Raw genomic sequence first — 24643 nt, 5'->3', positions numbered from 1 at the left:
CTTTCAGCCATTGTGCTGGCCAGGACATCTCCTCCTAACCTATATTCATGTTGCTGGTTACTTCTCCCCAGATGAAGCACTCTGCATTTATCCTTATTGAACTGCATCCAGTTCCAGTCTGCCCACCTTTCGAGCTTGTCTAGGTTCACTTGGATCCACATCCTATCCCCTAGAATGATCGCTTTTCCCCATAAATTGGTATTGTCCACAAATTTGGCCAGCATGCTTTCCATATCCTTATCTAAATAATTGATAAAGATGTTGAACAGCACAGGACCAAGAACTGAACCCTGTGAGATACCACTGGCCACCATCATCCAAGATGATACAGACCCATCCACTAACACTGTCTGGGTTCGACCCCTTAGCCAATTCTCAAACCACCAGACTGTGGACTCTGCCAGCCCACAACCCCCCCAGTTTTGGGGGGGGGGTTTATAAGAGCATCATGGGAGACCACATCAAAGGCCTTTTTAAAATCTAAGTATATGACATCAGCCTTGTCTCCCACATCAAAGTGATTTGTTACTTGATCACAGAAGGAGACAAGGTTGGTCAGACACAACCTGCCTGCAGCATCATGCTTTCTGCCAGTCCTTCAAAAATGGACCTCTTGATTTTTTTTTTGCAAAATTTTACCTGGTATTGAGTTCAAACTGACCAGCCTATAGTTTCCTGGATCCTTCCTCCTCCCCTTCACAAAGATTGGCATCAGATTGGCTCTTTTCCAGTCTTCTGGGACTTCTCCCAAGCACCACAAGTCTTCAAATACCTTCGACAACAGTCAAACACCACAATGACTCCAGCCAAGTCCCTCAGCGCTTTCAGGTGTAGTCCATCCAGTCCTGCCAACTTGAAGACATTCAGCCACTCTAAATGCTCCCTTACCAGTTCAACACTAACCAGTGGTTGGCAATACCCCTCCCCCCATCCATCCAGTATGTGATCAGTTAGGCTACCACCATGTGTATGCAGTAACACCAACACAAAGTATTCATTGAAGAATTCAACTTTCTCCTGCCTGTCTATTATCAGCTGTCCCATCCCATTCTGCAAGGGCCCCACATTTCCCTCAGTCTTTCTTCTGCTCCCTATATACAAAGGGGTGATCAAAAAGTTCTAAGACTTAGTCTTTATTTTAAAGAATAGTGTACAAACAACATTTTTATGAGCTGTTCCCTTCAAAGTAATCTCCCCCAGATGATATGCACTTGTCCCAACATTCCTGCCACTTTCAGAAGCAATGCTGGAAGTTTTCAGCTGTAAGTTTTTGGAGTTCTGCTTTCACATTCTTATGGATGGTTGGAATGTCATCAAATCTCCTTCCTTTCAGCTTCATTTTGATTTTTGGGAATAGAAAAAAAAAAAATCACATGGGGCAAGGTCAGGTGAATATGGAGGGTGTGGTATCACAGGAATGTTTTTTTCAGCCAAAAATTCCTGAACGAAGACAGCAGTGTGTGAAGATGTGTTATCATGGTGCAGAAACCATTGACCATTTTCACAGCTTGCGGCAGTTTCCTCTAATTTTATCCCTCTAGTCGAATCAAAACCTCCTTATAAAAGGCCCGATTGATTGTTGGACCACTCAGTACAAATTCCTGATGAACAATACCCCGAACATCAAGTCTTAGAACTTTTTGATCAAACCACGTACATATATACCTAAAGAAGGTGTTCTTATTGTCCTTGGTTTCGGTCACTGCCCTTGCCTTCCTTATCCTCACCCTACAAATACGGGTTATACTTATGTATTTTTCCTTGGTAACTACCTCTTGTTTCCCCTGTCTGTAAGCCTCCTTTTTCTTTTTTAAGCACTCCTTGACTCGTCTGGTAAGCTAAGAGGGCTTCCTGGACCCTTTACCACCTTTCCTGCATACAGAAATGGACCTTTTCTGCACTCTAAGGATCGTGCCTTTGAGGAACAACCACCCTTCCTGAACTCCCTTCCCCTCCAGTCCCTCTTCCCATAGGGTCTCTCCCACTATTTTCCTAAGCTCACTAAAGTCAGCCTTCCTGAAGTCAAGCACCTCTGCCCTACTGGCTGACTTCCCTGCCCCACAATGGATAAGGAATTCTGTCATCTTGTGTTCACTCTCTCCCAGATTACCCTCAATCCTCAGATGCCCCATGAGGTCATCCCCTTTGGCTAGAACCAAATCCAGCAAAGCCTTCTGCCGGTCAGCCCATTCACCTCCTGTACTAAATAAAGTTCTTCCATGCAGGTCAAAAACCTACGTGACCAGTTAGATCTGGCCGAGACTCCTCCCAGCAGATGTCAAGGTAAATGAGGTCACCCATGACAACCATGTCCCTTGAATGTGCAGCCTCTATTAGTTCTCTGAAAAATTCCAGATCCAGCTCCTCCTCCTCATGTCCCTTTTTCCTTGTGTTTCCCCCTATATCTTGACCCACAGGGTCTCAAGTCGCCCTTCTCTCAAACCAATTTGGGTCTCCAAGGAGGCATACTGCTCCTTTACATAGAGAGTTACACCTCCTCCCTTCTTCCCTACCTGATCCCTTCTTTGCAGCCTATAGCCCTCTATGCATATAGCCCAGTCATATGTGGCATCCCACCAGGTCTCCATTATTCCAACAAGATCATATTCTCCATTTGCTAGCAGGAATACCAGTTCCTCCTTTTTCCCCCCCATACTCCTAGCATTTGTGTATAGATCCTTAAGTCCCCCATTGGTAACCCCCAGTTTCCTGCTGCCATGACATCATTCTAGTCTCTCAACACCTCCCTGACTGCAGTCTCTACATCCTTCCTGCTTGGCTGTCCCTTGGTTTTCATTCCTGTCTGAATACCCATCTCCCAACACACCTAGTTTAAAGTCCTCTCCAGCAAGTCAACCATTCTGGAAGAAAACAGTTTCTTCCCCCTTGGCCTGAGGTGGATACCATCTCCTCCCAACAAGCTTCTATCCTGGAACAGTGTTCCATGATCATAAAATCCAAAACCCTCACCGTGGCACCATTTCCTGAGCCTCCAATTGACCTCCTCAGTACTGTACATCTGTTCCTCCATGGGTCCTGACTGGGAGGATGGAAAAGAAAACCACCTGTGCCTCAACCCCTTGAGCCCAGCCCCCTGAGTCCTGTAGTCACTCATGACCCACCCAGGGTTGCTCCTGGTCATGTCATTCATGCCCACATAAATGAGCAGCATAAGGTAGTGGTCAGAGGGCTGTATGAGTTTTGTTATCCTCTCCATCACATCCTGGATATGGGCCCCCGGAAGGAGCAGACCTCCTGTGCAAAGGAGGGCACCATCTGTCCCCCTCAGGACTGAGTCACCCATTACCACCACCCAAAATCTCTTCTGGATATGAGCGTGTCTCCTTTCCTCCTCTGAAGCAAGTGCCTCCAGTCCTTCCTCCACCAGTGGTGCAAGGGTCTCATACCTGTTGCACAGCTGAATTGGAGAAGTTTCCCTTGTAGCACACTGCCTGGAGCCTGAAGTGACTACCTTCTACTCAGCTCCATTCAGGTCCTCCCACTTCATCTTCTTGTCCTTGTTCTTCTGCTACAGAGCCCTGCTCTTCAACTTGACAGCCCTGATGTTATGCAGCCTACTCACCTCCGCCTGGAGCTCCTTCACCAGACTCTCTAGAGACTCCACCAGAGTGGAGTCCACATGCCCTAATAAAGGGGCTGTCCCTATCCCTACTCCCAGCCATTGGGAGCAGTGCTAGGCACCCCCTGCAGCCCAGGACCTGGGCTGAGGCCTCCACCACTGAGAGCTGCCTCTGGGTAGAAGCTTCAGAGGAGCCATAGGTACAGGACATAGCACTAGTGGGAGGTCTGACTGCATGATGTGACCCCACCATATCTAATTCCTTCCTTGCACTCTGCTTTCCTCTGAGAAAGCTTAAGGCCCCATTTCAAAGATTAGGGTGGCAAACTGACTTGCAAACAGCTATCAAACTGCCCTGTTTGCTTGTTCCCTGGTTGCTTTTAGGCTCCTCTTCTGGGCTGAACTGACTGCAACTAACTAGATCAACTCCTTAGGACTTGAATCCCCCCCACCCAGCACCAATCACTGCCAGTCAGCCAGCACTTCAGCTAACAATGAGGCTTCACATCACACACTATGTTCCACTGCCACATAAACACAGATACACAGTCAGAAAGGCACACAGCAACTCACATGGTTAACTCCATTTCCCAGGGCTAGATCTGGCCTTGCTGTCTGATTCTCTCCCTCCTCTCACCCCCAGCAAACTTCTAGCAAACTGCACTGTTTGTATTTCCCTATTTGCTTGGAGAGCCTGTTTTAGCCTCCTCTCCTGAGTTTAATTGATTGCAACTGTGCTGGGTACTCAAGTGGGTGAATGGTGTGTAAATGTAGATGGGCAAGTGGGTTATGAAGGCTGTGTATAAGTGCAACTACTAATGGAGATGGCTAATGCACTTGTAGTTCCTATATTGTACTTACAATTGTCCAATTTATATTTTCTGCAAATGTTTTATATTGAATGTATGGTAATTAAATGTATAGACTGAATTTATTTGTGTAATTGCATAATGATATATTTTACATTTTGCAATTTATATTGTATTTTAAATACAAATTGTTGTATTTAAATTTGTTCAATTGGTTAAGTATGCAGATTGTACCCTTATACACCAGAAGTGATACATAAAAGCTAGCTCTGTAATGTGCAGAAGCTAGAAATAGACTCTCATGTGCCAGCAGCTGTACATAAGCCACTTCCCAGTCATGCACTGAAGCAGCAAATAAAGTTCTTCTCTGATCTAAACAGAAGCTGCACTTGAATCCTTGTGCTATCCAGGATCAGCACACAAAATGCATTTGTAGTGGCACATAAATAGCAGCTATGCTCATTGCTAAGTGTTGGGAGATACCATACTGAATCCATAACAACTTTAATTTTTGTTGCGGCTTTCCATGTATAGAATTATTGGAGGATCATCTTGAATTCATGTCCTCCACTGCTACAGCAGGAAAAATGGCAGCAAGAGGGCAGTGGTGGGGAGACAAGAGGTTGGAGAGCAAGCTGCCTGACCCCTCTTCCCTGTTTTCCCTCTTCTTGCCCCTCTGCCTGTCCTACTGGTTCCTGCAAACCCTAGTGCCCCACCACAGTGCCTGTGCTCCCTCTCGCCTGCCCCCCACACCACAATGCTTGCACTTACTGCTGTCTACCCCTGTCACTTGCCCTCCTGCCTGGATACCTCGCTGCTTCTCCCCCCTGCCTGTTCTCCCTCAGGTGCCTGTGCCCCCTACTGCCCGGACCTCCTCCACCCGACCCCCTCCATCTCTGCCCCCAAAAGCCTCTGCCTCCTCCCCCCCTTGCCTGCCTCTTGAAGCCTCTGCCCCCACAGATTCTTCCTTCCACTGCTTATCCTCTGGCATGGGGCACAGGGTAGCTCCAGCCACAGCTCAGTCATAGACCAATGATTGCAGCAGTGGCAGATCCAGCCCCAAGATGCCAAAGCTGCCACTACTGCTGTCACTGCCATGTGGTTGGATCAGAGCTACCCTGTGCTTCATGGCTCTGGGCCGGAATGGGGTCAGAGTGGTGTTGAATGGCAAGCAGCAGATGCAGAAGCTCAGAGGAAAAGCATTGAGGGTTAAAGCCAGAGCCCTGCCCCCCCACACACACACTTGTACTTGAATCTAAGACAACCTCATCTTGGATTCAAGTAAATATGGTAATGTTTTACTTAGGCTGAATTATGACAAAAATACTCCAAATCTATTTTAAATTATTTAAGAACATATATTTCACTACCATATTTTGTATAGACTTTGAAAATACAAAGTCTTTTTGTCAGATTGCAGGAAAGAATGGAGAAACAGACTACCAAGGAACAATTTCAGGCAGAGCTAGATTGACAAATACAATGAGAAACAGAACTAAAGCTGCATGGGAAATTTAAAGAGCATGAAAACATTGTGGATTTTCCCTTCTACAGTAAAAGAGGGTGTTGTTTTCCATTGTGGGCCAGGGCTGACTTTTGTTTTGCTAATAGGTTAGGATGGTTTGGATAGGGATAAACCTACTCAGTCAGGGGGCTGGACTAAATGACCTCTGGAGATCACTTCAAAACCACTTTTCTAAGGTTTCCTTCATTTCTTTCAGTTTAACTTCAATTTAAAGTATGCCAAACCATTGCCACAACAATGACAATTTTCACAGTTAATCTAATAGAATAAAAAGACATATATTTGTTTTCTTCCTGAAGTAAAAGAGCATATATGCCACTTCTAACCAAGGTGAGCTAGGAAAATGCCTTCCACCTCATCAAAGGTTTTCATAACTACCCACGTTCAATTTCTGTTACCTTCTTTCAATTATCTACGGCTCTTTACTCTCAAAGACAAGATGCTGGACTAGACAGATGACTGAACTGGTCTAGTATGTCAGTGCTTATATTTCTGAACATAGAAAATATCTAGAAGATCAAAGCTTTCCTTCTAGCTTTCTTATCACAGAAGCTGGATTCTTTAGACTAGCTTCTCAGCTTAAAGTATCATATTACCTCAGAGAGATCAAACAAATGCATTATACAAACATATTTTCTATATGTTCTTAATAAGGCATAGGTATTTATAGTTTAATTTTACTTATGCAAATTATACATCTTCACTTTTGCTTCTCTTCTGTGCCAATTGCTTTTCCAGCTGGCAGAATGATCTCATACCTTTAATATCCTCACCAATAATTGCTGTTAGCTTAGTAGCATCTGCTTGTGAAGTAAGTTCAGATCACCTGCAGGTCTCCCCCTGATGTTTCAATCAATCAAGAACACTGATATCATTTCAATAAATGATTTGTTTTTCTCTTTCTACGAAACTAATGAATCACTCTTCCTCTTTCATGTTCCTGTAATATAAATTGCCAATGGTGCCAAGGTAAGAAGACTTCCCTGTAACACTATGGGCTTTTAAAAAGGGGCTAAAAAGTGGAGTGGGAGGGTGGTTAGAAAACTTAACCTACTAGATCTTCAACAATCTATAATTAGGAGTCTTGAAACTTAATCCTCCACTCTTGTTGAAAACTAAGGGTATTAGTTTCCAACAAGAGTATTAAAAATAGCTTGTTCTTCCTTCAAAAAGTATGGCAAAGAACATTTCTATACAGGGTATAATTCCAGTAATATTCTTTGCTTCTAAACCCTGAAAGTATTTATATAAAAATGTTTAACTGTTTAAATGTAACAAGGAGCTTAGCTCCCCTTATTTAAAAAAGGGAATAAAATATTCTGGAAGAATTCTTTACAATAATGAAACTTACAGTGATGGTACTGTAGTTTTTTGAATTTTTCCCAGAGAATAACCTAGAAATACTTTAATCAATGAAGTCCTGTAAGTAACCAGCTTTAATATGCAAAGGAACAGGCCTTAATCTAAAGTATATAGAGCCAAAAGTATAGTATTGTTCAGGCTGATGAAAATCTAAATAAAATTATATCTTCACAGATAAACAGAAAATGGCAACATTCAAAAAAGAAAATAAGTCACTTAGGTTTTCCTGAGTATCTCGTTATCAGCTATATTGCCACCTACAATCCAGATTGCACAGTACTTTATAGTCCTCTCTATTTTTTTCTAAAGACCAGAAAATAAGTTGTAATATAGAGTAGTATTTTATGAAAGAAGGTCCAATCTCTCATAATGTTGAGTAATTTTTTTCACTATTACTTTGTTAGGTTTTTTTCCCTTGCAATTTCAAAGCTAAGAATAGACACTCAAACATCACTTATTGATAAAATAAAAACTCCATTTAGTGATAAATTCACATATTGGGAAAATGTGATAATATGTTTTGCTATGCATAGGTCAAATTCATACAAGGGTGTGGGCAGTGGAGAAAACCCTAAATGCAGCATAACTGCAGTGGTTCTGCTGCATGGAAGACTGACAGTTGCAGAGAAGGTGTATAGAAGGACTCGGCACCCTTGCTGTATTTAGGCCACACCAGGAGACTTTTGAAGGACTAAGAGAAAAATAATAAACAATGACATGGTCACTAGGCTTATAGCTACACAGATACAAGCACCCTAAATTCTTATACTGAGGATCTGCTCTACTGCAGAGGCTGAAATGGTAGTCCTGAAAAACTGCTGAGCTGACCTGGAGGTTGAGAATGGGTTTTTTATCTCTGACTTTCTGCAGTTTCCTACATGAAACTCATGAACCTGGGTATTGCATGGTATGTGCATAAATGTGTGTCTGTGTGGAATGAAACCGTAACATCTGAACTGCATATTTCACCTTGTGGCTCATCAAAGGGGAGAAGAAAGGGCAGAGAACAAGAGTGTCCCAACAAGTCCCCTGTCATTTACAAGAGCTGGACAGTGGTGAGATCTTAGAGGAACAACCCAGTGAACTAATTAGTGTTATCTTGGAGCTAACAAGCATATCTGTGATATGCAGGGGCCAATCCATAGGCTATATGCCCTCACCCCACCTCCCTTTTGGACTGGACTGTACCACAGAAGCCTCTGGGGACTTCTTTTTGAAGTCCCCAAAGCAGGTAAGGAATTCTCCATTCTCTGTGCTGAAAGACATGTCCCCTCGCTTCCCACTCCCCCACTGTTTGGTGGATGATCTCAGGTGAGAACAGCAACAGCAGCATTATCGATGGGTGGGAGGGTGGTCCCCCTCGCCCTGGTGCCTGCCCCCAGGGGAACAGACAGGGTGGGAGAACCCTTGCCTACCCACCCATTCTCTGACCCCAGCCCCCACTCAGCCTGGCTGGGTCTGGCAGGAGCAGCTTTGAAGCTTCCCTTACCCTTGGGACAGCATGGACAGCAGCAGTGGCATGCAGGCGAGGGGTAGAGAGGGGAGGGAATATGCCTTTGAGAATGGAAAGAGTTGGGGATTCTCATCTGCTTTGGTGACTTAAAAAATGTCCCACAGCACTGTCTGTTCATACCAGTGGCTTGGGGGATGGGAGAGGGGAGGTGAGAGGAGACTAGGAGTGGGGATGCAGCCACCCCTGCAGCATGGATATCTGCTTCTGCACCCTGCTTTTGCCAACCCCTGGATCTGCCCCTGGTAATATGGTTCAATGAGGAATTCTAAAAGTTATTTATAAGCAGCAGGAGGGATGAGTCCATGAGGGAAGAGGAGAACATAACCCCCACCCTGCTGTTCTTTGCAGGGTAGGACTATAGGATAAACTAAGAAAAGTGAAATTTAAGGTATGTAATTTATATTTAGTTATTTAAATTTGGTGAACATTCTTTCACTTATCAAAAAGCAGCCAGAAAGAAGCAGGAAATTTACAAATGGAGATAAAACCCAGACATTTGAACATCTAGAAAATCACACCTAAGATATCCAGCCTAACTTAACGCTTTTAATAACAAAATCCACCCACAAAGAATTTTATCTTTTAAATGCTCACAGAAAGTAACATGTCTTAAATCTCATTGCTTGTACTGATACTGGCCTTCTTATCGAATACATGCCATAGAGGGTTGGGCGGGGGGGAGAGTGGAACATAAGGAAAATCTTATTTACAGATTCCTGATTAGACAAAGCCCACATTGGAGCCAACTCTTCCTCCCCCTTTCCATTAATAGATATAATCATGTTGAGCGCCATATATATGCATAGAATTTTATGTGCTTTGGCCCTGTGATTTCGTTTTCCAATAATGATCTAAATTTCCATATGCATGCCAACATGTCTACAATGGAGAGGTAAGTTCAATTACATATATGAAAGCATTTTCTGGCACATATCATTGCTACTCCACCTGTACATTGAATGGGTGTTCAAAGTTTCCCTTGTAGGGTGGAAACTTTTTTAAGTCCTTAGAGAATGATTTTCTGGATCAAAACCTTACTGTACAAAGTAACTATTGAAGGAATAATGAAAGGAATGTAAATAGTTAAGAGGCAGAGTTGAGGTAGTTTGGATGCCTTAACCATAATATTCTCTACTCTCAAAACATGGGATTTACATAGGTTTTTTCTTAACTGAATTTTATTGGCTTCTTTCTACCTGATTTAGCTAACTGCAAATTTCTTTAATAAAGATTTTTCTGTTTAAGTAACTGATTTATAGCCTCTACCCTTTATAGCCACAACACAATTTTTTATCTTGAATTTAATCTTAAAACACTGCTTTTGTATACCAGTCCTGCACTAATTTGTCAGCAAGACTGTCTATCATCAAAGGCTGTTTCTGAAAAAAAATCTTATAATAACTTGAGTTATCTAGCTACAAAATAGATGAAAAGAAAACAGAAAATGGCTTGGCTGACCTTTCATTAGGAATGAAGGTTCTTAAGTTAACTCATTAAAATAATTCTTTTAGAGCCATCATTTTTATTGTAACAGGATCAAAATTAACCTATAACCACTTACTCTGTTTTTAAAAAAGAAGAAAACACCTCATCAATCATCCATCCAGTCTCTGAATTATTAACACCAGTTTAACCCTTTTAGGCTGTTCTGCCTATAATACTCAAATAAGATTTATGAGAGCTAGTTGAAAAATAGTTCAACTGAACATTTTTGCTTCAGAGATGCGGTGACCATACATCCTGGTTTAATGGGGACAGTCCCACATTTCGGAGTCAGCTGGTGAGAATTAAAATGAGCTTACCAGAAACAGAGGTAACCTTACAGGGAGGTAAAGCAGCAGAGTGGCATGGTGCACTAGACAGGCAGGTAGATAGGCACCTGTCCACTGCACCATGCTGCCCTGCCCCTGCCCCTGCCTCTAGCAGTGCTGCTGACTTGGGAGAGCAGGGAAGTGGGAAACTGTCCCAGATTTCCTCATGAGTAGCCTATTCAGAAATGCAGTTGTCAAAATCAAAACTTTTAGGGCAGAATTATATTGCACCAACCAAGTAAAGTTTGTTGGGGGTTTTGTGGGAGGAGTGGAGCGGGGTTAGATGCACAAAACCCAAGCAAATAAATGTTTTACTCCTTATGTGCATGAGAATCCCTAGTCACAGTTTTTGCTACCTTTTCACAACCAATGTCTGTTCATTTATGGGAAAAGAGCTCAGGCAGTCCCAGGCTGCCCATGCTCTCCAGCTGCCCTGGGCAGGTGCTCCCAGGGCTTCAGGGACCTTATTTTGTTCACCCTGGAAATTCCCATGCAAGGAGGGTTCTCCCTTCTTCATTTACAGCACACACCTTAGAGGTCCTCCAGAAGGAGATTCCCAAGGAGTATTTATCAGACTCCAACACTTTTAGCCATTTTCCTGCAGAATCCAGGTGCTGAAGTCCTGGGAGCAGAAGGGGAATCACCCTGCAGGAAAATGGTGTAATGATATCTGTAGAAAGCAGTGAAGCAGATCAGCAGTGCCAAGACACATCCCAGAATAGCTGATACTGGTCCAAACAGGGCATCTTCAGAAGCAAAACTGTAAAGCCAGAGTAACTCCACAGAAGTCAGTGAGGTTATTCTAGCTTTAAGATATAAAGACTGTGATCAGTATCTGGCCTTATAACATCAGTGAATGACCCATGCTCTTTTTTTGGAAGTGGCACTTTAATTCTGCTCATCTGTCTTTGGGGAATTTTTTTTTTCCATTCATAGCTTTAACAAATTAGATGCATCACATTTTGCCATACTATGTCTGAAAGATCAACAGACTAAGAGAATGGGATAAAGACCAAATTGACTAACAAAGAATAGAAACAGTATTACAGCTAACAACTGTAGCAAATTAATATAATCAATCAAGGTAAGAAACTGGGCATTTAAAACATTGTTTCATCATCATTGTTTCATCCCCTTTGCAACAAAGTCCATAAAGCAAATTCAGTAACTGAGTGAAATTTGCCTTTTGAATTTTACATAGTAAGGTTTTAATCCATAATGGGTGTGTCTACACGGGACTAACAGAGTAGACCAATGAGCTCCACAGTAAACATCTCACGTCTACATGTTCAGGGCTATTAGGCTGGAGTAAACTAATAAACTCCACAAGAGCTTAGTACTTGTAAATACAAGTATTACCCTGCTCCTACTGCGGAGTTTTTTTTACACTGCAGCAGCAGCAGCACATGTGTACATGTTGATATGACTGGCTGGAGTATGAGGGTGCTTCAGTACAAGGGCTGCCTGCTAGCCCCACACTAGAACACCTATGCCCCAGCCAGCCCCTGCATAGCATGTTGATTAAATGAATTTCAACTTTTGAAATTCACAAAGCTGTTGTTATAGTTCTGATTTAATATTGTAAGTACAATGAGGTTGCAAATGTATACACTTATAGGCCTCAGTTTTAGAATTTATCAGATTCAAGCATAGACAAAAAACCTATAATGCACTTCTAACTAAAACGGGATATGAAACGGTAAGCACCATTCCTTGACCCCTACACTACACCAAGTTAGCTAAATTTAGATTTTAATGTGGCCCATCTCACAAACCCATTTCTAGATACAAAGTAGCTATAGAGAGAGCTAAATAATATTTTCAGCTGCACTTGTGGAATTCTATTCAAAGTAGTAATGTTAAGAGAGTAAGTTGGTCCAGTGTTTTCAAGTGCATTTTATTCATTAATTTCTATTTCTTTACAATACTAGGCCACATTCTGGCAGGCACTAATCAGGGACACTTACAAGAACTTTTTCATCCCATAAGTCACCTCTGTCCTGTCTGAATGTGTAAAGGAGCTGCTACAAAGGGACCTTCATAGTGATTTTCTAATGCAGGACCTAAGGTTATTGGATGGGATCCACATAATTTCTCTAGTCAGGCACTGATCCATCAGCACAGCCACACAGACGTGTTTCTAGCAGAAAAGGAAAGCAATGTGTTGGGGTTTCCTATTGTATATGAATAGTACTTTTACAGAATACATGCACATTTTTTGACACCCTTTTCTTTCCCTGTTTTACCTAATGACAATTACAACTGTTAGAACTCAATAGGCACATGCTGAAAATAGTGTTTTTTGTTGTTACACAGACCTGAGATTAGCAATTAGATGGTTGTCAGTACACAAAAAATAACCTTAACTGTAATTAAACAAACAGAGTGGGAACCTTTGATCATTAATTTCAGTAACTAAATGCAGGGGATTTTTTTATCGTGATTTTCATTTTCTAGTTTCAAAAAACTTTATTATTTTTTCATGTTTGAAATTTTAAAAATCATTAACCAAAAAGAGAGAATAAATTAATAAAAGGTCTCATGGCTACATATACTACTAGAGGTTTTTTTTTAAATGGAAAATTAAAGAATGTTAGGGTAGACAAAATAATTACAGGAATCCCCAGTATGAAACTAAAAACATTAGCTTTGCCATCATGTTAATACATGATACATTAACAGTGTGATGTGGGGGGGGGAGTGCAACTTTTGAACAGCAGTAACCCAAATTAATAGAGCTCAGTCTAAAGAGGGCCACTGCCTGTGACCTGACCACTGCCATTGTCGTCTTCCCTGTGCCAGGGATTTCCCCACCACCAAATACTGATGACCCGCTCATCACCCTGCCACAGAACCATCGCTGTCATCCCAGATTCATGGGCCCTCTGTGGGCCACGGGTTGCCAGCCTCTGGTATACTGTAAAGAAACAAAAGGCATAAAATGTGCCTGCTGATGATGTGGTCTTTAGTAACGAGTTGCAGAATAATGAGTCTTTACATATACGACTCAGCAACGGTCTAATAGCAATTCCATACAGTGATCACAAACCCACAACTTCATTGAATAACTTATGGAAAGAATTTGCCACAAGTACAGGCCCTTGGAAGTTACTGACAAAACTATCAGCTCCCTTGGAAGTTACTGGCAAAATTATCAGCTCACAGTATTTTCAATTTTATAATATTCTCATCATGCAAAATATGACAAAATATGCATCTTTTGAGTGTAGAAAGAATACAGATTTAGATACTAAAAATGTAACAGATGTATGCAGACAATTTGACACTTTTTTCTCTACTTACAATAGTCATTTCCCCTTAAATGGTTTTACTTCATACTCGGAGTATCTACATGAGATATTTACTGCCAAGTAGACTAATTAGCTCCATGGTAAACTTCTTGCACCTACACCTGCAGAATCATTAGGCCAGAATAAACAAATAAACTCCATAGCATGATAGTACTTGTAAATACAAGTAATACCCTGTTGGCTAGCCCCACACTGGAGCACCCTTGTGCCCTGGCCATCCCCTCTGCAGCATGTTGAGCTGGGTCAGAGCAGCCTGGGGCTGGCAGGCTTATCTCTGCAGCTCGGTGCCACCTGGGGCTGCTCCACTGTTGTTCAGTGTGACTCAGACACAATAACCTAGCTTTCTGCACATTTCCAACTTTATGAAAGCAGCCGTTTAATTTACATTATTTCTGTTTTCCTTATGTAAATTCTAAGTATTTAAAAAAATATTCATATTTTGTAAAATTTAAGTGTGATTTCCTTTTGCAATTCAGTGGTAAATCTGTAAATATACAAACCTATTTTACTGAAACTGTGAATAAATAAGGTGTTCTTATTATTCACAGAACATTTCTGTAGATAATCTTATTTTCACTAAATATCATATCTAATAAAAATATTAAGGGTGCTTAAGACTAATTTCATTTAATTTGGGGCTCACTGGTTTCTTTTTCTTAAATAAATATCCAAAATATATACATTCTTTTTTTATTTTATAGTAGTACAAAGTCAATAAAAGCTGGACTATAACTATGGAAACAGGACTAACTACAACTGTTTTATTTACTCTGCGTTTTTTACTTTGTTATAGCCATAATTGGGCTTCACTTTAAAGAAGCGTTTTTCAATCCATTGCTTGTATTAATATATTAATATACCCTGGGAGAGTGCTTATCTAATAAAAAATAATTTGTAATAACACATTTCTAAGCATTAGTTGTTTATGACTTCATACTTAGAACATTACTGTATCATGTTCATATAAGAGATGATGTAATTAACTTTTTTGATTTGCTTGAATACATAACAGGGTTGTATTTAATATATGTATCAAAGAATTTGTTAGATAAAAGATCTTTAAATCTGTAAGTGGACATATACCTGATACAACTTAAATTTTGCTGAAAGGGGTGAGTATCTCTCATAAGCATAACTGCTCACAAATGAAGAGCAAGGTAAGCACAACAGAATAATGATCAGAAATGCAAGATATATTCTGAAACTCCTATTTATTTTTCCTAAGGGAATGATCAGAATCATGAGAAATATTATGAGGTACTTATCACAGACTACTTTTTTTCCTTGTCTGTAATAAAAAACTTCTGTATGCTTTTGATAGCTAATAGGTTGAAAGAATAATGAGAGGATTCACTGATGTTTTCTGCAAAGTTGAAGTGTCTCAGTATGCTCAAGATTCTGCTTGGATATTCTATTCAGGCAAAAGTAGTCCAATTTAGTGCAGAACTGAGGTCCAGCTGGGATCAAATAGATATTCAAGAATCATCCTAAATATCTTTCTAACACTTATTTCATGAAAAAAATGTTTTTGTTCTTAGGACTTTATGATATGGCACACATTTGAATGCACACCTTGCTGAGGTTATTTGATCCCAGCAGTCTTTCCTGCCCAGAGCAGGGGGGCTGGACCTGATGATCACATGAGGTCCCTTCCAGCCATACATTTCTCTGAATCTGTGATACTACTTATTCAGGCAATTCTAAAATAATCTATATTTCTTGAATTGTAACGTCTTTCAATTGTGGTCAAGATCAATTTGGAAATGTGCCTATTTTTTCTAAACAGATTATCTAAAGTGGATTTGTTCCTTGAAAATGGCATTGTGATACTCCAAAGGTAGGATTTTTAGCAGAATTTGGTCTCCCTCTAATCCCAATTAAGTCAAAGAGGGGGAAAAACCCTCTCATTGATATCAGAAGTTGAGAGATGTCCAAAATGTTTCTGCACCATGTATATTGTTTGCTTGAAACTTCCATCCAGGTCATCCCCTCCACAGTAGGACCTGGTGAGGAAATTTCCATTTAGACCCTGCTCAGTAACCCCTCTGTATCATAAAATAAGAGGGCAAAGGGTTTATTGCTCTCCTGCTGTGACTTCCTGAAGCCAGGTGGATTCCAAAAGATCTTCATGAGTCTAAGAAATCAAGGTGTCTCACCAGTACTCTCCCATCACCTTGTAGTATGGTTTCATTGGATCAACACTACCAATATTCTCTACAGCTTCCAAGTATACAGTTTAGTACAAATGGTAATACAGCTTCATTATCTTTTCCATGAGACTTGGGACAAGTAGAACAGAGGAAGATAATGTGAGTCCTCTTCAGCTTCATCACTGGCTAGCTGCCATCTTACCTTGCTACTGAGTCGTCACCCACTTTCACAGTACAGACTCTGCATACAGGCAGAGTTTTATGGGCTCTGTCAATGGAGCTAAACCCAAAATCTGTGTATAAATTGAGGGGAGATTTTGGGGAAATGCCCTTTCATGAACAGTTCTCAGGAATGATTGAAGTATTCTGTATGTCTTTTTACAAGTTAAAAAAAATTCTCCCTACAACTAGTTGTGCAAACTCAGTCATGAACCCAAAAGTCAGGTTTGGTAGTCCCTATTTCACATTTTCCCAACATGTAATATCACATTCTGTATCACTAGTGCAAACCTATTTTGTTTATTGTGTTTGTATATATTTTGGTGATTGACCTTGTAACTGAAACGTAGTAAAGTAAGTTCTCTGTCACCTAGATTTATTGGCTCTACATCACTTACAAAAGTAAAATGTAGTGAGGCCATGCTAAAATTAGCAGTTAGGTCTCTGAATATTCACATGGAGTAAGTCTTTTGTATAACAGGATTGTGATGGATTGCATTTGGGCTTTGAGTTCCCTTCTCACAATGTTTGAGAGAGGAAAATAAAATGAAGAAGAAAATAAGAAGACCCATTCTATTCCCACATAAATATACACACCTCAGAATATTTCATAAGGAGGGGAGAATCAGTCAGCTTTCCTGTTGCAGTTTTACGCCTACAAAATTTGCTCTTGTGAGAGTGAGAAGCAAATGCTATTTCAGAGTTCATCAACAAATGATGGAGTTAAAAATACAAAAGTCAGGGAGGTCTCATACTTTACTCTTCTTCTCCCCCACCAATATCACTTGACATTGGTAGCCATATAATGAAATACTTTTACTTCCATTAACATCTCAAACATACACATTGATCTCCCCAGGCATTCACCCATAAACATACTGTAACTCCATGAACAGTGCTTGAGCCCAGTGCCATCATACTAATGCAAGACAGCAACAAACCCTCTTTGCATGCCTTAGAGTTGGCATGTGAATATAGCTTCCCATAAACCCAATTTTTATTCTAATGCCATATTCCATTTTCTAGAGTGTTAAAAGTAATGCTCAAAGAAAAAAAAAGCAAATGCAAGAATACAGCTTTCAAGCTGATTTTTATCTGTTATGTAGTTCTTAATAATGCTTAGTACCTGGTCTCAAGGCCATATCTGAGTGTTGACAGATCAATTAAAAAGCAAGTATTTCAGGTGTGACAAATGATAGAATCATTACATTTCTGATTACTTTTTTCCTAGAAAGAGAGATGAAAGTGAATTCCCTGCAAACTATTCAGAGATCACCTTTGTTGGCCCCAAGTGAACCAGTATATAAGAGAGACCTAAGGTCAGAACTATAAGATCTGTGTGGCATTAAGAACTTTATATATAGAGTGGCAGCTGTTACTGATCCAATCTTCAGACTGAAGGATGGCCATAGGGAATTTGCAGGTATTGCTTCTTGCTGAATCAGTATATTGGGGTTCCATGTAAAAACTCATTGGTACCACTGGGCATGTTGTTTATTAGAGGCAGGAACAGGCCTTTAATTATACTGCAGTTGCAATTCACTATTGCTAAAATAAGATGCATTGACTACAACTGCATGTCAAATCCAAAGACCTACTCAAGAAACAGTTCAACTTTCAATTTCTCATTTTATATTCACTGCAGCAAACAAAAAAGGCACAAACATCAGGTTGTGCAAGCATTCAAACTGCATGATGTGTTTTTAACAGTGCTGTATAAAATATTTTTTGCAATGTACAATAACAACAGGAGACGGAAAAGCGGGAGTGGCAGAAACAGCACATCACAGACCAAAACAAAAGTACTCAGAGGCACCCACCCTGCCCAGAAACGCATGCCTGAATTACAGTAGAGTTTGCCAATCCTGGATTGGCCTCATCAGCCATCTTTAGACCCACAAATAAAGCAATCTTGGAATACAATCATCCTTGACTGCGAGGGATTGACAAATATAAAAATATTTAATTCAAAATGTACAAATGGCCATGGTTCCTTCAGTATGTGTTACTTATTTTTAAAGTAATTTTTATAAATTAGTAAATTTTCAGAGGGTTGTTGTTGCAATATCAACAGCATGTTTAATTTTTAGCTTTACTTTTTTGTATTTGAAACTCCTTCGGTGCTAAATCATAATCATAATAGGAGTTCATACAGTTCTTTGATCAAATAAAATCCAGGGGCAGAAATGTATCAGTTGTCAATTGATCAACTGAATCACTTGCGACAGTAACTCACTAACTCATTCTTTCTAACTATAAGTAGCCTTATTTTTGTGCATGTTTTCTACCATGTAAAATCACAAATCTGAACTGATTAAATATTATGTAATCTTAATTATATGTTAATTCCATGTGCTTTCTCATTTATATTCAGGGCCTGATCAAAAGCCCACATAAAATAATGGTATGTTTCCTTTTTTCTAATTTAATACCCTAGCATTAAAACAAAATAATGACATGAGGGTTTTTTTAGTAATATACAAACAGATATAAGTAACACATGATGGTATTTAAGATAACCTTGAAGGACGATATCCATGTATATTAAACACTCTTAACTGTTAACAATGTAAAATAGCTGGCTGAGGATGCTAACTGATGTTTCACATTGAAAGGTCCAACTTTAATAAATGTGTCTGCACACATAATTCTCAAATTCAAATACAGGTTATATTTTCTGTGGGAAGTATCTCTAAAACCCACATTTTAAAAACCTTCACATTTGTATGTCCTACTTAGTGATTTGACCCAGTTCATGCTCAGAAGCAGCCAGAATCTTCCTTTTTTTTTTCCAGAAAAGCAATAGTTTGCTGACTTAAGAATAAGAACTTATTTCCCCTGATAGAAAGTGGACAACTTGTTATGAGGAACTGTGTCTTCTGTCTTCAACCTAATACATTATTTATGTGTGCAGGATTCAATGGTAGACTCAGTACAAAAATCAGAATCTGGACAACAAGAATCAAATACAAAAATCAGATTCTGGACAGCAAGACAACAAGATATTACCAATCGCAGTCACCATGATTTTACAGGTTGTAACTATTACTGCATAATGTGTGTTATTTACACAACAAAATCAAAAGTTTGCAATAAATAAATTATGTATGATTAAAATAGAAATAATTGCTCAGATTCTCAGCTCTTGTTAATTCCATCAATGAAAGTCAAGGAAACTACATCAATTTTACATTAGCTGAAACTCTGGTCCTATATTTAAATGCAATAAATCCTTGTCATTGTGGTGCCTACTAGTTAGTATATTCCTACATGATTATTAAAGTACAATACCAAACAATCACTTTTAGCAAAACTAATCAAAATTGAATTACAACGATGTAATAAGAAGAGTCACTTCTAAAACAGTATTTCCTGTGTCAATCTACTGGCACTGGCACTGGCACTGGCACTGGCACTGGCACTGTATGAGAGAGTCTACCTATCCCAACCAATATAAACTGCATATCCAATTTCTGTGACATTGTCATGCATAAATACTCTAAGCTCTGAGAATTGTCAGTATCTGTTCCAATCTCCCTTACATTTAAATGCAGAGATATATGTAAACATTTAAATCTAGATCAACTAAAATTAAGAGGGAGAAGTTTCCTTCTAATTCATCAATAAGTAATACTTAATATATGTCTAGTTAAACTAAATACATAGTTCAACTTAATATAATACCTACAAGTGAGTTTATAATAAGCACAACAACTTCTGACTACAGAGATCTTTCTCTAACACAAAACAACTTGTCTACATCATTCCCTAGAGACTATGAGGCATGCAATAAACCTTAGGACTTGTAGAAAGAAAAATCTGCCAGCCTGTAAAAATACTGCTTTCAAGAAAGGGAGTGAAAATTTAAAGTTTTCATTCTATAGTAGTACATTAAAGTACTATAATTCCTCTTAGCTATTGATTATAGCCATTATTTGTATTATTGAACAATATGACAATTAACAGGTGAGGAAATAGTAATGGTATGATTTCCACTTTATAACCTAAGTTTCTTGAGGGGGCTTGGAAAGGGAGCAGAAGAGGAATATAATATAACACAGATGTTACACTACTTGCTATTCACACTAAGTGTATTGATTCTATAAACTACAAATGGTTAAATGGATGAAATCTCCCTTCTGCTCAGAATGCAGTTACCCTTCTAGATATTAAAACTATCCCAAAGGCAAATAGTCTACTTTAAGAGTTGTTTCATTGTTCCCCTGGTCTATGTCCATGTATATGACTATGAATAAAATCAAATTGTGTAGCCTTTTCTTTTAAAATACAGAAAATAGTAGTATACCATGTTAACTAGTCAAATGGGACATAACTACAGTACATGCTTAGATGCCAGATTACTATTTCCTATTAAATGTTGATGATTTAACTTGTAACTTAAATACCTAGACACTTTATGTCCATATATTCAATATTTATATTTCTATGAATGAAGCCATAACTCAGTTTAATGTGTCAAACATGTATGTGTGTATGAATATATATATATTCATATATATATATATATCCCAAAGCAATTCAGCAAAAATGACATTTTCAGTTTATTCTCTTTTTCCGCAGGTTTTTCCTCCATAATAACCATAGTTCCAAATTTCTGCAAGACTTTATAACTTCATATTACACAGTTGAACATACAGTACATACTAGAACATTAATATTCATCATGTACAGAATGCCGAAGACAGCCAAATGATTACATTTATCAGAATGACATCAGATTTGAAGGAATTAAAATGTCTTAAAAGATGTGGAAACGTACATGCAGCCATTACATTTAAGATGGGGCTAGTTCTGCAATGCACTCGTATATAAACAGTGAGCACTGCGCCGCCTTTTCAGCACCTTGGACAGCAAACACTTCCTTGAAACAAGCAACGAGTCTCACCGCAGCGGAGCTTTGTCTCTGATATGCAGTTCTCACAGTACAGCTACACATAATGATGTGCTCAACCAAAACACTTATTCCGAGATGACTTCTAAAAGGATGAATGCTAACTACCATTCGCTTTTGGTGCTTTTATTTCCCTCCATTTTCACATACGCTGGTTGACCAAACTCTCAAACCACGTTTGAATACAAACTGAATACAACAGATCTGGTGTTTGAGACCTACAAAACGTGAGTAATGTGTACGGCATGTATACACACCCCTCTTGCTTTCTAAAGAAGTAAAAGATTGATGGAATAATTTTATTTTTAATGTTTCTCTCTCTTCACCAACATAAATATTAGAAACGAGTAGAAAAAATATAAACCACACTATATAGTTACTATTCACTGCAGGTTCCTTTTTCTTCCATGGAATGGTGTGCAGTAAAGAACCTGAACGTGTACAGATGGGGAAAAGTTCATAATATCAGCCCATGATTTTAAAACTGATATTAAGAAAATAAATGTGATTCTTTGCCAGCACAAAGCAGTAGATCAGTTTCCAAGTGAAGAAGTTACTGAAATGGCAGTGATGGCCTCACATTTTTGGTCTCCAGACATATAACTTCTGGGTATTTTTTTCTTTTACTTCTAAAGTGTAAATGTCCAGATAAAAAGATAGTAGGCTAAAGAATACATGAAGTATAGATGGTCTGTGTTTGCACATGCACAGAGTTTATGATCTGGGACCTGCAAGTCCAAAACTTACTTTAGGAGCTGATTCCTATTCAACTACATGCAAAAAAATTGGATTGATATCTTTCCCCTTGCTGATAACGACTCATAATTTCCCCATTACTCCATAATGAGTAAAGTTATTTGACTTCTGAAGAAATACATGATTGACTTTTAAGGCAGCGTTTGCAAGTTAGTGCCCATATTCAACATAGTGGGATTCTTTGAGGCATTCGCTGTTACCCCGGTAAAATTTCGAAAGGCCTTGCTTGAATTAAAAAATGAAGTGGGGCTCCGGTTCCCAGTGTGAATAGTATCAGCATTATAGGCCATCTGTTCAGAGCAGTAATTTGTATGCAGTGCTGTGTTCGGTTGACTCCTACAGCAGTTTATGGTGTAGGTGTGTTAAGCTACCAATATAATATAGTACTTGATAAAATATGAGTCAAGTAAGTTCAGAGCAGAAGCCATTCAGCTGGGTCAGAGGGTCCAAAAATTATACTTACAAAACAGATCGGGTATTTTAAGCACCATATACAGCCCCTTACTCAGTGCTTCCCTGCATCGAGAGCTGGATGAACCGTGGTATGCAAAAGTGGAGAGGTGACAGCTACCGAAGAGCCAACATGGGGCACTGTTTTCTTACGAAGAAAAATAATCTTTAGATTGCACTGAATGGGTATTGGTGATACACAAAGAATAACGATGAGGCTTATTGAAATTCTGTCATCACTACTTCCCAACCAAAGGTCACTGCAGCATCTATTTACATCCACTCTAGTCCTTGAGCTCTCTCCAACTCCACAGATTTTGTAGAGCAGACTGCAGACGCAGACACATATACCGGTCATCATGCCCTTCTTCCTTGTGCTAATGATCGCATTACCACATCTTCTGTCTGTACGTTAGGAAATACCCAAGCCTTCGTTCTCACTGAAAGCTTACAAGCTGCAACGACCAACAGGTAACTTCGGATATTGCCATACGACAAATAACCGGAACATCTGTCCTTCAGAAATCTGGAGCGGAGCCTGCCATAGCTGGCTCTTGCAAGAGGCTTCGCATGGCAACTGCTGCTAGACGCAATTCCCACCCCCTCCGCATAGATGTACACGCTCTGCTTGGGCACAGCACCCCAAGACAAGAGCAAACTTGCTTTCCGAGTGAAGGAGACCCTTGTGGCTCACGGGGCAGTCACAAACTGTCCTCACGGGAATAGGCACGTTTCCCACCGAGTGCTTACACAGGCGCCAGCCACCAGCCCGCTGGGACAACCAACTTCCCACGTCCACTTCAGCCCCCTGAAGGGGCAGGGGCAGCACCTTTCCACACCACTTCTTTCCACTACCCTGCTCATTGGCATGCAGCCCCTGGCAGCCTCTCTTGTCAAACCGCATCCAAGCCTAAGGAAGCGAGCCTCCGAGTTTGAGCCAATCGCATATTTATGACTAGGGGGAAATCCAGCTCTCTGCACTCCCAGAGGACTCACGGATCGCTTCTCTTGTTCCTCTTTAGCCAGGCGTGAATAAGGATCCCTGGTCAATCGCCACCAGATGCACTCCTGCCCTGGTCAATCGACACTAAATCCACTCCTGCCCCTGTCAGTCGACACCAGATCCACTCCTGCCCTGGTCAATCACCAGCGGATCCACTCCTGCCCCAAGCAGAGCCACCGGAGTGAGGAATAAAACCAGATCCAAGCCCAACAAGAAGAATAGCCACAAAGGGGAAACCAGGCAGGAAAGAGGCAGTCAAGCATAGCAGGGCTCCTACCTTACAATCCTCAGGACACGATTTCACCGAGTATTCATCCGATTGCAAATATTTCTGGAGCATAACCTCAAACTCTTCGTATTTCTCCTGAGCGTGCTGGTCGTAGCGTTGGTAAGCCTGGACGCACTGGCTGCAGGAGCCCTCCTCCTCCAGCACCGCGTCCAGGCTGCAGTTCAAAGTGTCCGGGTTGGACGGCCCGGCGAACAAGTCCCAGAGGGTGTAAGCATTACAAAAGGAAAGGTAAAAATCCGTCAAGTTCCAGCCCGGAGCTTTGCCAGCCCGAGGCACCTGCTGCTGCTGCTGCTGGCCCGGACCCGGCGGCCTCCTGCACGCGGCCTCCGCGTCCCCCACGCTGAAGCACTGGGCAGGCGGGGAGCTCCGAGGGTAGCAGGTCTCCAGGCGCCACAAGGGGTTGGTGGAGTTTCCTAGAAAAATAGCCTGGTCGCTGCGGGGGGGGTGGCGGCTCTGGCCTCTGCTGCTGCTGCTGCTGCTGCTGCTGCTGGGGGAGGGAGGGAGGCTGGGCGAGAGGAGGCTCCGGGCTGCGGGCGAGGGCTCCCCCATGCCAGCCAGGGGCTCCGGCGCGGCTCCGCGCCGCGGTCGCCCCTTGTCCCGGGTCCTGGCCAGCTTGGCCTCGGCGCAGACCCACAAGTGATCAGAGAGCAGGACGGTGAAGAAGAGGAGCGAGGCCAGGGACAGGCGCCATTTCTGAGCCCTCTCCGAGTCGGCGAAGGGTTTGTCGTGCTCCCGGGGCGCGAAGCAGAGGTCGGAGCCGTGGTCGTAGTGCCGGCTGCACGTCCCGGCGCCCCTGGTCATATTTTGGGAGCGCGCAGCCCCGGCCGACTCCACCGTGAGGGCTGCTCTGCCGGGCTCACCGCAACATGCATTGACTTGGGAGATGGGGGGATGCTCTTGTCTTCCCTCCTAGCCTCTCTCTCCCCCCTCTCTCCCACTCCCCCCCTCTCTCT

The 24643-nt window shown here is 41.0% G+C and overlaps 1 protein-coding gene across 1 annotated transcript in view; it reads right to left on the bottom strand.

Annotated features, from left to right (window-relative positions):
* Positions 1–24625, bottom strand: part of FAM155A (family with sequence similarity 155 member A) — an 805264-nt gene extending 780639 nt beyond the window's left edge. Inside the window, exon 1 of the mRNA XM_019529675.1 lies at positions 23679–24625. Within this exon, the coding sequence (XP_019385220.1) occupies positions 23679–24491 (813 nt within the window). The 5' untranslated portion in view covers positions 24492–24625. The remainder of the gene's footprint in view (positions 1–23678) is intronic.
* Between the last annotated feature and the right edge of the window lie 18 nt (positions 24626–24643).

Source organism: Crocodylus porosus, unplaced genomic scaffold, assembly GCF_001723895.1.
Source record: "Crocodylus porosus isolate Cpor-Errol unplaced genomic scaffold, CroPor_comp1, whole genome shotgun sequence".
NCBI lineage: Eukaryota > Metazoa > Chordata > Crocodylia > Crocodylidae > Crocodylus > Crocodylus porosus.
This window is presented reverse-complemented; position numbering and strand designations above follow the sequence as displayed.